Raw genomic sequence first — 11,941 nt, forward strand, 5'->3', positions numbered from 1 at the left:
ATGCCCTTGACGGTCCTCCTGACACATACACAAGGGTGAGATAGATATAGGTAAACACACAAACAACTCTTTGGAAACAGGTGAGAACGAAAGGCCCTCACCACCAAGTACAGTTTTGAGCTTCCTACAGTCCTGGTCCTCTCTGCCCTCTTGCCCTGAAATATGCCCCTCTGCCACCCTGCGTGCGCAAGCACAAGGCAGAACACAGTACTTGGGCCTCTCCCTTTTCTTCCCACTCCTATCAAACTTCATGTTTCTGAAGAGTTCATATTATAAGCTACTTTCTTCAGTTACGTGTAATCAAAAAGAGGAGTTTGCAAATTTAAGGAATCTCTAACTGGTGAATTTTGCTTTAGGAAAAAATATTTAGGAAAGGGAAAAGGATAATGGAATGTTCTTCCCTTTGAAACCCTACCTCTCTTCTATGTTTAAAATAAGATATTTTTTAATATCTCTGAAAGTCAGGGAATGAGAAGATATGCAACAGCATTTGTGTAAACATGCAACTGTACAATACAATTCCCTCTATGAATGGGTTATTCTTTAAAAAAAACTTTCAAGACTCACTGAAGTTTACTTGGTTTTCTTACATATCAACTATTCCTTTAGTGTAGGTAATACTCACTTTGCACAGTTGTGGAGGACCATAAAAAAGGCCATTCAAATAAAAACCATGAAAAGCAGTCTTAATAATCAATGGGAAAAATCAGGTTGCTTTATAAACTTTAATAATTTTTGTCAAAACATTAAATCTCTTGCTTTCAGCTATAAATGTATATGGAAATGAAAAAAGAGTAAAACTAATATTTATGTAGTGTAATTTAAAACATTAGAGGGGCGCCTGGGTGGCACAACGGTTAAGCGTCTGCCTTCGGCTCAGGGCGTAATCCTGGCGTTATGGGATCGAGCCCCACATCAGGCTCCTCCGCTGTGAGCCTGCTTCTTCCTCTCCCACTCCCCCTGCTTGTGTTCCCTCTCTCGCTGGCTGTCTCTATCTCTGTCGAATAAATACATAAAATCTTTAAAAAAAATAAAAATAAAACATTAGAAACATTGTGAAGTGTAAAGTATTTTATTTCTTTGTAAAAAACCTGTGGAGAATAATCTGAATAGTGCTTGTCTTCCTATCCTATAACTTATGATATGAAGCTAGCATCTTTTCTAATGCCTTGACGAATTGTCATACTCCTAAGTTTGCATCAGCTTCCAACGTTTTATCCTTAATGCTTTCAATGTTGTGAAATATCTCCATATTGCTTTAATGTGAAGTTTTTTGCCAGCCTGTCACTTCCTCTAGACAGCTTTATTCTTTTCATCACAACTACTTTTCTCATTTGGGTCAATAAGTTTGCCGCTCCCAGTTTCCTCAGGCATTGCTAGGGTCTCTCAGATAGTGACGGTTTCAACATTTCCATGGTCAGTTCTTCAATAACTGCATTTACATTTGATTCCAGTTTGACTTCTAGCATTGATCACTATTCAGTTCTTTGCCACACCTTCCTTTTTGTTGACCAGTTCTGTCTTTTGATTATCCATTCTTGTAAAATGTACGTGACAGTAGTACACGTGTTACTGTCTGTGTGTGAACCGAATAACAGATGCAAAGTGACCACTTTCAGACTTTGAAAGAAGTGACCCGATTGGTCACTGATGCGTATGTTATTTATGTACTGTTTTGTGAACTGAAAAGCAAGTATTGAAATTTTTATTTTATGCAGTTTCATGCAGTTAGTTACATTAATATAATGTGGTAAATTTGAGCCACGTTGTTAAGTAACTGGTATTATTTACCTAAACTGTGGCAACTGAAATTTACCCATATCAGAAGTGTGTACAGCAAGGATATCAGTGCTGGAAAACTGGCACATAGGCCAGATCATAAAAGCTGGTCCGGATCCAAAGATTGCTTTCACTTTGTTTCATAATTACTACCCCATCTAGCAAGTAAGGAAAAGATATGAAATCAAAGATGCATGGAGGGGCAGGTGGGTTCCCTTCCCTGATGTCCCCCTATGTCCTGAAGATGTTTTAGAATTTTAGTGGTCTCAGCAACCACTGGACTTGCTGACTTTATCTCTTTTGTTGGGGATACCATTGAGAACTAGAGAGGCAAGTTAATTGCTCAAGTTCTCACAATTAGTTAATGGCAGCATGGCACTAGAAGTTAAATATTTTGGTACTTGGTTCTGGCATTTATTCTTTTACCACCTTTCCTTTCTTTTAATCCCCTTCAAGCACATCCTATTACTTCTGTGTAATGGGCTATGAGATAATGTGGACTGAGGAGCTTTTCATTGTGAGTAATACTCTATTCTAGGTGTAATACCTCAAAGGTCAAACTAATAGGACTTTCATTTCTCCTACTGCTAGTAGGGACAGGAATAATCTTGTACCTCTGTAGCTTTTTGGACAAGGGGAGCCCTAATCCAGATTGTATATATCTGTTAACATTGCAAGCTGCAAAATCCTTTAAGCTTCTCCTAGATTCTAGCATACTTCCGATATATCGGTTGCAGCTCCCAAACTGCTTTACGATGTTTTCTCTGACATAATGAAGCCTTTGGCCATCACTGCTACTTTGAAAATCAAAGCCTTTTGGTCTCTAATGGAATGTTTATAAAAATACTCCATTTTGAAATTTGCTCAGGAAAAGGAAGTATGGTAAATGATGTTAGAATTCCCTCTGGCTTGCCTTGGCATTGATTCATTTAATGCTATGTACTCTGGAAATATCTGGAATTAGTGTGAATAAGAGTATTAAAACCCAAAGTTAAATAAGCTCTTATCTTCGTTGTCTTCTTTTATGGAAGTATAGCATCAGATATGCAGCCCTAATTGTTATTTCTATATGACTTGATTAATTTCCCTTTGCCAAATCTAATACAGTAGTCGAGGGTAAGCTTAAAATTCCTAATAGCTATGTCAAAAGTCTCATATGTTTCCATTCTTTTGCTAAGGTTAGAGTTAAAGATTTTATGTATTTATTTGATTGAGAGAGGAGAGAGAGAGAGAGAAGAGAGCACGAGCGGGGGGAGGGGCAGAGGGAGAGGGAGAAGCAGGCTCCCCACTGAGCAGGGAGCCTGATGCCTGGCTGTATCCCAGGACCCTGGGATCATGACCTGAGCTGAAGGCAGATGCTTAACTGACTGAGCCACCCAAGTGCCTTAAGTGGCAGGTTTTTTTAGAAGGAGCAGTATAAGATGGAAAGCCTGTAGTAAAAACAAAACAAAAAAGCCACAGAACTATGCTCTGTATGTGGTGTTCTCTGTTGCTGCTTTCCTTGGTGTCAATGAAAAAAAAAAAAAAAAAACAGTCAAATGTATGAAACATTCAGTTTAGTTATATAGTGATTCAGAATACCTACATGTATGGGGCACCTGGGTGGCTCAGTCATTTAAATGACTGCCTTTGGCTCAGGTCATCCCGGAGTCCTGGGATGGAGTACCACAACAGGCTCCCTGCTCAGTGGGGAGTCTGCTTCTTCCTCTGCCTCCACCCTGCTCTCGTGCTCTCTCTCTCTCTCTCTCAAATAAATAAGCAATTTTTTTTTTTTAAGATTTTATTTAACACGTAAAAGAGACCCAAGGACCTTTGGCTTATCCTATGTTGTTGGCTCTGTCTTGATGTAAGGTATTGATGCATCTTAAAGTAAGAAAATAACATTTATTCAAGGTGCATTTAATGAGGACTGCTGTATACCAGGAATTGTTCTAGGGAGCTAGCAGTGAATGTGAGTTGGTCAGACTCCCTACTTTCCTGGAGCTTATACTCTAGTGGGGGAGAGAGAGACAAAAATTACATGGATTGATTAATTAATTGATCAGTTCCATAGCTTTCACTATACATTTCTGTTAGTTTGTCCACCAGCACAGGCCTCTTATTAGCATGGTAAAAAGGTCTGATCACTCAAAGTATTATAGACTTGTAAAGTATTGAAATGGAACTTTGGGGAATTGAGGGCAGTGACCTTTTAGAAAACAGCCAGCTCCATCAGTGACTTGTGCTTGCTGTCTCTGTCATATGTGCTCCATTGCTGGCCTTTGTTGTTGTTAGTTCTTAGGGCACTTCAGCTTTCTTTCTGAAGTAACACAGAATACATGGTTGGGGCTGTCATTTTGACTTCAACTCAGAACCATTTGTTAACTTATTTTAAAAACATTAAAAAAAAATAAACATAGGGACAAATGTAGCATCTTAAAGTGATGTGCTTAGGGGCGCCTGGGTGGCACAGTTGTTAAGCGTCTGCCTTCGGCTCAGGGCGTGATCCCGGTGTTCTGGGATTGAGCCCCACATCAGGCTCCTTCTCTGGGAGCCTGCTTCTTCCTCTCCCACTCCCCCTGCTTGTGTTCCCTCTCTTGCTGGCTGTTTCTCTCTGTCAAATAAATAAATAAAATCTTTAAAAAAATAAATAAATAAAGTGACATGTTTGAAATTCCAGGTTAAAACCTGCTAATAAAAAGCTGCTAATATTTTGGGAAACATTTCATATTTGTCACTAGTCTTTCCTTATGTAAGCGTCTGAGTTCCCAAGGACATCCTTTGGTAATGGCTGACTTACCTATCTAGTAACATTATTTGATTTTAAATTGTTTGATTTTTGGGCACCTGGGTGGCTCAGTCAGTTAAGTGTCCAACTCTTGATTTCAGCTCAGGTCATGATCTTAGGGTTGTGGGATCGAGCCTCATATCGGGCTCCCTGCTCAGTGGGGAGTCTGCTTGTCTCCCTCTCTGCCCTTCTCCCTGCTTGTGCTTTCTCTCTCTCTCTTTAAAATAAATAAATCTTTTAAAAAATTGTTTGATTTTTTTTTCTTCTGAGTTTACCTTTATTGTAAAAATCGCACTTAAGAAAAAGATAAATTTTATCTTGGTAAGCAAATTTAAGGCTGTCACTTTTGCTGTTTGCATTAAATAAACATGCTACACATTTTTTCCATTTAAAAATATGTGGGTTATTTGATTATAGAGTAGTTGCAATCAAGAACTTACATTTTTGCTGATGTCCTTAAGATATTCATTGCTTTTTAAAATCCTCTTGTGAAACTACAGCTCTATTAGATACTACATTTATAAACTAAAACATTTTTCTCTAACAAAGAAGGAAAAACTACCATCATTCATTTAACCAGATACTCATAGTAGTAATAAACTTGGTTTTAAAACAGGGAGGCTTGTTATTGTAGTTGGTTTTGTTATTGTTATACCTGTGGTTTTTGCTTTGTTTTTTAGAGGTTGAAGGGAGTATGCTTTTTCTGGGAGTTCAGTTAGTTAATTGCAGTGATTAGATCAATATTCAGTACTGAGTCTTTTAAGGCCCTTCTAAACCTGAGATTTTATGAATCTGTATCTACTTTTGCCCTGCTTTTTTCCCCCAGTAGTGACCGGAGCAGGAATTGTGTCAGAGTAAGCTAGAGAGTGAATTGGGCTGTAGTGGAAGAGGAGGTGTTGGGCATTGAGTGAGTCAGAGCACATGTAGTGGTTGTCTCTAAAAGGTAATTACTGTGGGTTTCTTCTTCTTTGTGTTTTTTTTTAATACCTAGTATATTTTCTTAATTGTAATAACTTTTTAAAAAAAGATTATTTATTTCAGAGACAGAGAGGGCATAATTGGGGGTGGGGGGGAACAGAAGGAGAAGGGAGGCAGACTCCCTGCCAAGCCGGAGCCTAGGCAGGGCTTGATCCCACAACCCTGAGATCTAGACCTGAGCCGAAACCAAGAAACCACCCAAGCACCTCTTAATTGTAATTACTTTTATAATTAGGGGGAAAAAGAAGAAAAAGATAAACCCATAGATTTAAAAAAAATTTTTTTTAGAAGCCACCTTCTCAAGTACTTTCCTCCGAACAGACAATCGTGAATTCTTTAAGATGGGTCAATATTTAAATCATCAAAAAGATTATAGAAAGAGGCTCTTTAAAAGAACTTTTGTGGAGAGGAGTATTTTTCATGAGGTTAGAATGCAAGGCTTATGTTTATTCGGTCATAAGAAGCAGTTTCTTAAAAGATAGAATTTTCTTTGATGTTCAGATGGAATTTAAGGTAGACATTTTATATCCATTGGGGTGGGACAGTGTTGCTGATCTTTGTATCCCCAGCTCCAGATATACCATCAGCCCATACTAGGTGCTCAAAACTGTTTTCTGAGCTGAGCCTAGTACCCGTTCTTTTTTTTTTTTTTTTTTTAAGATTTATTTTTATTTATTTGAGAGAGAACAGCGAGTGAGCATGCAAGGGGAGGGGCAGAGAGAGGATATTAAGCAGACTCCACGCTGAGAGCAGAGCACCACTCAGGGCTCAGTCTCATGACCCTGAAATCATGACCTAAGCGGAAATCAAGAGTCAGTCACTCAACCATCTGAGCCACCCAGGTACCTCCCATACCCATTCTTAAGGGAATAATGAAAACAAGATAATCCTGAGTAAAAGAAGGAATTTTTGATATGTTCTTTTTCAGTTACTCTCCAAAAGGTTCCTTTTCAGAAAATGTGAAAATGTTTTTATGTGTAATATATTGACTTTATATTTCAAAGTTGGAAGAAATGAGATTGATGTCCCACACAGTTGTAAAATGCCAAAAATAAGTAGAACTGGAATGAATTAAAGCCCAGTGTTCAGAAAGGCCAAGTAAAAGCTTCAGATCAAGAGTGGCTGTAATTGAAAGGGTCCAAATAAGTATTTAAAACCACCCCTGCTGGGACTGCTAAGATTTCTGAATTTCAAATTGGCATTTTATGTTTGACAAGGTGACATTGTATAAGAAATGTATTGTAAAACACTGCTGCACAATAGGAAAATGATTGAATGTAAATATTTCAAGATGTGGACCACTGTTCAAATGTTATCATAAATCTTTGCCATTGTTTTAGGGGATAACCCTGCATGCATATATGAGCTGAATTGATAGAGTTAGCTCTTGGAAGGGAAATCAGCAGTGAGTTTCTGCCTTTCTGCCACTACTAATCTGATTTGACCACAAGAGTATCCTATTAGATCTTTGCCATTGTTATCATATGCATATTATTATATAAAGTGGAAAAACTCTTTTCTGAAAATACTACCTTGGCATCGCTTTTGACCTGTTCATCGAGTGGTCTGAAATGTCACTGGTATGTGAAATTGAAATGGGTTGATATAGTTTACACTCTTAAACTTTGAAAAGGAAAGAAAAAACTTGAACTGTAAAGTTAACTATCTTTCCATTCCTTGTAGGTTTGGAAGGTTTACAGTAGCTGCTCTTCAGTCCAAAGTAGAACAGCATGAACGTGAAACCAATCGTCTCAAGAAAGCTCTGGAACGAAGTGATAAGTATATAGAAGAACTAGAATCTCAAATTGCACAGCTAAAAAATTCAAGTGAAGAGAAGGAAGCTATGAATTCCATTTGCCAGAGAGCACTTTCTGCAGATGGCAAGGGGAGCATAGGCAACGAGGAGGATATGGCATCAAAGAATCAAGGTGATGGTGCCAGAAAGCAGCTTGGCTCATCCACCTCAAGTTCTCACCTGGCAAAACCTTCTAGCAGTTCTGCCAGGCAGGAAAGCACCAGCAAAACAGAACCAAATTGTTCTAAGAACAAAGACCTATATCAAAAACAGGTGGAAATAATGTTAGATGTGACAGATACAAGTATGGATACTTATTTGGAAAGAGAATGGGGTAATAAGCCAAGTGATTGTATACCCTACAAAGATGAAGAACTTTATGATCTTCCAGCTCCTTGTACTCCTTTGTCCCTTAGTTGCCTTCAGCTCAGTACTCCAGAAAATAGAGAGAGCTCTGTAGTCAAAGCAGTGGGTTCCAAAAAGCACTCAAACCATCTCAGAAAATTGGTGTTTGATGATTTTTGTGATTCTCCAAATGTTTGTAATAAAGATTCATCAGAAGATGATAGGAGTGAAAATGAAAAGAAATCAGAATGTTTTACTTCCTCAAAGACAGGGTTTTGGGACTGTTGTTCCACAAGCTATGCCCAAAACTTGGATTTTGAAAGCCCAGAGGGGAACACAATAGCAAATTCTGTTGGAGAAATTACTCTAAAATTAAGTGAGAAATCAGGCTCATGCTTATCTAAGAGGTTGAATTCTATTCGTTCTTTTGAAATGAATCGGACAAGAACATCCAGTGAAGCATCCATGGACGCAGCTTACCTTGACAAAATCTCTGAGCTGGATTCAATGATGTCGGAATCAGACAACAGCAAGAGCCCCTGTAATAATGGTTTTAAGTCAGTGGATTTGGATGGGTTATCAAAGTCATCTCAAGGCAGTGAATTTCTGGAGGAACCAGATAAGTTGGAAGAAAGAACTAAGCCAAACCTTTCCAAAGGTTCTCTAACTACTGATCAGTTAGAAAATGGAAATGATTGGAAACCCACTTCCTTTTTTCTCCTCTCTCCATCTGACCAAGAAATGAATGAAGATTTTTCTCTCCATACCAGTTCTAACCCAGGTACTAATGAAATCAAACCTCCAAGCTGTCTGTTTCAGACTGAGTTTTCCCAGGGTGTTTTGTTAAGCAGTTCACACCGGCTATTTGAAGATCAGAGGTTTGGGTCATCTTTATTTAAGGTGACCTCAGAGATGCATGGTCTTCATAACCACCTTCAGTCTCCTTGGTCTACTTCCTTTGTGCCTGAGAAGAGGAATAAAAATATGAATCAATCAACGAAAAGAAAAATCCAGAGCAGTCTTTCCAATGCAAGCCCATCAAAAGCAACTAAAAGTTGACTCATTAGAAAGGTGTCATTCATGTTTTTGTCCTGAGAGGAATAATAAGTTTTTAAAATTACTTTTTTCCCTCATAAAAGTTCTATATGATTTTGAATTGATAATCTGTAGTCAAATGTCAGGTCAGAATGGTGGATTAGCCTGTACCCAAAATACTTTTGTTCATTTTAAAGAATTTGTCCTTTTTCAGTTTCGTTTGGGCATCTTTTTAACCAGAAAGGATAAGGAGAAGGTTTCTTTTTATATGTATCTGGTTTAGGTGTATTTTGTTTGTTTGGGTCTTGATATAGCTGTTAGATACAGTGGCCTGTTAATGAGCCTTGGTTGTCTTCAGAACTTGGATTTCTTAAATAAAACTTTTTGGGTTGTCTACACACTGCTCATAAGACACTTGAGTTTCTTTAAAGCTTTCCTAGGATGGAAATAATTTTGCCTGCCCTTTTTTATTTATGTTTAGAGATGGCTCAACTTTTAGGCAGGGCCATATGGGATGGAGAAATAGCACTCTAACCTTAGTCTAATATTCATTTACTTTTCTTTTTAGGTTTTGTGTATGTATGTTTGCATTTTTAACATTGTGTTCTGTACAGTTTTTGTGAGAACATTTTGCTAGAATGAAAGAATGCAGTTTCTATATGAAAATACTTGTTTTATGTCAGGTAGTTTTCATTTCCTCATCTTTTTGTGTGTGTCAAATATCAGAAATTGAACCTACTTTGGAAAGAAGGCATAGAATGGTTGGTTGGGTTTGGGGAGCCTAAACTTGGTAGCTTCATTGTTCCATATACACAGGTGCAGAAGCGCTCTTTGCCAAATTCTTGATCCACTTTCATCCCAGGGGAGCTTTTTTTGGAGTGAAGTTCTTGTTTGCATGTTACTATTCTTTGTGGAAACTCTGTATGCATGGTAGCATTCTTGCTTGCACTGTTCTCCTTACTAAGAAAAAGAAGTTTTAGTTGGCTAATAGAATTATCTTTGTGTCGGACAGAATTTTTTTTCCTGAAGAGTGTTGAGATGAGAATAGGTGAGCTAAGCACAATTTTTAATTTAGGGTCTGAAAAAGTATATTCTGTACATGTTTGGTATGCCTGTATAGGCCTTTAAAATGGTTTGTATGCTAATAACTTGTTTATCTAATGTGCACTGAACATTTTACATTAATACTGTACTGTTTTACATTAATACTGCATGCTTTTCTATGTGAATTGAATAAAGGATGTCATAAGCACTGTAATCCTTGATGTTGTCTCAGATATTGAGTTAGCCTATAATGATCAGTAAAACTCACCCTTTTTAATTAATCTTATAGGGGTTGACAAACTATGGACCATGGACCAAATCTGGCCTACACCTGTTTTTTGTGAAAAGCCTGTGAAGTATAAAAATAGTTTTTACACTTTTTAATGGTTTTTAAGAATCCAAAAAATCTTTCATAATACCGGAAAATGGTACAAAATTCAAATTTCAGTGTTTCTAAATACAGTCTTACTAGAACGCAAATACACTCCTTTGTTTACATGTTACCTATGACTGCTTCTACACTGCAGTGGCGGAGTTGAATAGTTGCCACTGAGACCATATGGCCCACAAAGCCTAAAATATTTACTGTTTGGCCTTTTACAGAAAAATTTGCTGACCCCTGTTAATAGTAGACTCTAAGGATTCAATGAAACCATAAACGTGTAACAAATCACTTTTATGATTTGGAGAATCATGCCTTCCACTTTTAGAAATAATAAGGGCCAAAAAGAAAAGCTAACATGAAGCATAATTTTTATCATATATATTTTCCAATAAGTATTTGTGTGTTCTTTTTTCTTTTAATGTGTTAAAGTCAGTGGGTACTTTTAGAGATATTAGTAGTTTAGATATCTTTGACAATATGATAATATATTTGAAATTCTATTAAATGTAAAAATCCACAATTTTTCTGAGTAAATAGAGTAAATTTGAGGGTAAGCCTCACTCTAATTCTGTCTATAACTCTTCTTTACTATGAATGTGTCAGTTTTTAATCCATTAATCCAAATATATACTGATAGTGTGCCATGGCAGTCCAGAATGTGTAACCTGATTTCGTGATGCCTAATCAGGGTTAGAGTGTCTCTACTGGACCAGAGCATTTCCCAGCTGCGTCAGAAATGTTGCTCCACCCTTCCCAAAACAATATTTCAGTATATTAACAATATATTAAATTAATCAAACCTGTGACATTTCTCAGGTGAAGGGAATAACCTGCAGGATTTTATTTTAATCACATATTCTCATTTGTACTCTTTACTTATTTTACCATAATCTGATATGTCATGATAAATGTAGTGGTTTCATATATTTTTAAGTATATTGTATACACACTCTAAAAACAAACTTTTATTTAAACCAAGTACTTTACTAACTTCTATTTCCTTTAATCCTCTGTAAACCAAGAGCTGTTATCCTCAGTTTAAAATAAGTGATTTGAGGATTAGTGGTCACACAGCTGGAATGGGATAGAACCATGTCTTAGAGCTGGGCCCCTAACTCTAGAGCTTGTACTCTTCCTCCCTCACACATGAGAGTTCACATTTGTAGGCCAAAGGATGAATGGATTTGAAATTTCCAAGGGTTCCTTTTAAAGTACTACTTTAGAAATAGTAGCATGTTTCTTTTCAAGTAGCATTTTATTCCTGCCAATGTTCCAGGGTCTAACTCCACTACTAAGTGGAAGCTCAGTGATGAGAGTTGTTCGTGTGCCACTTATATTTTATTTAAATTTGTATTGTGTTAGTCACCATACAGTACATCATTAGTTTTTGATGTAGTGTTCCATGATTCATCGTTTGCGTATAACACCCAGTGCTCCATGCAATACATGTCCTCCTTAATACCCATCACCTGGCTAGCCCATCCCCCCACTCCCCTCCCCTCTGAAACCCGCAGTTTGTTTCCTGGAGTCCATAGTCTCTGCCACTTTTAAATTTTGAAAGATTTGCATTGACTCTGACATTTAGATGAATTTAACCCTTATTGGGAGGGTTAGATAGCAGTAAAGGCTGTGTTAGAACAAGATGCACTTGTGATAAGGGAAACAGACAGTAATCAGTCATGCCTATAAAAACAACATCTTTTCATTGCTCATCTTTCTCAAATGTAATGGCTAAGGAAATGTGACATGATGCTAGGGTTTGTTTGTTTTTGACATGACTTTTAGTGTTCATCTTTTAATTTTCAAAATCTTA

The 11,941-nt window shown here is 37.3% G+C and overlaps 1 protein-coding gene across 2 annotated transcripts in view; it reads left to right on the top strand.

Annotated features, from left to right (window-relative positions):
* The window catches only part of OBI1 (ORC ubiquitin ligase 1), a 42,008-nt gene extending 32,051 nt beyond the window's left edge, over positions 1 to 9,957 (top strand). For both annotated transcript variants that reach the window (XM_026493448.4, XM_048215667.2), the window contains one exon: positions 7,208 to 9,957. In XM_026493448.4, the coding sequence (XP_026349233.1) occupies positions 7,208 to 8,723 (1,516 nt within the window). In that variant the 3' untranslated portion in view covers positions 8,724 to 9,957. The remainder of the gene's footprint in view (positions 1 to 7,207) is intronic.
* Positions 9,958 to 11,941: the final 1,984 nt, after the last annotated feature.

This window comes from Ursus arctos, unplaced genomic scaffold (genome assembly GCF_023065955.2).
Source record: "Ursus arctos isolate Adak ecotype North America unplaced genomic scaffold, UrsArc2.0 scaffold_10, whole genome shotgun sequence".
Taxonomy (NCBI): Eukaryota; Metazoa; Chordata; class Mammalia; order Carnivora; family Ursidae; genus Ursus; species Ursus arctos.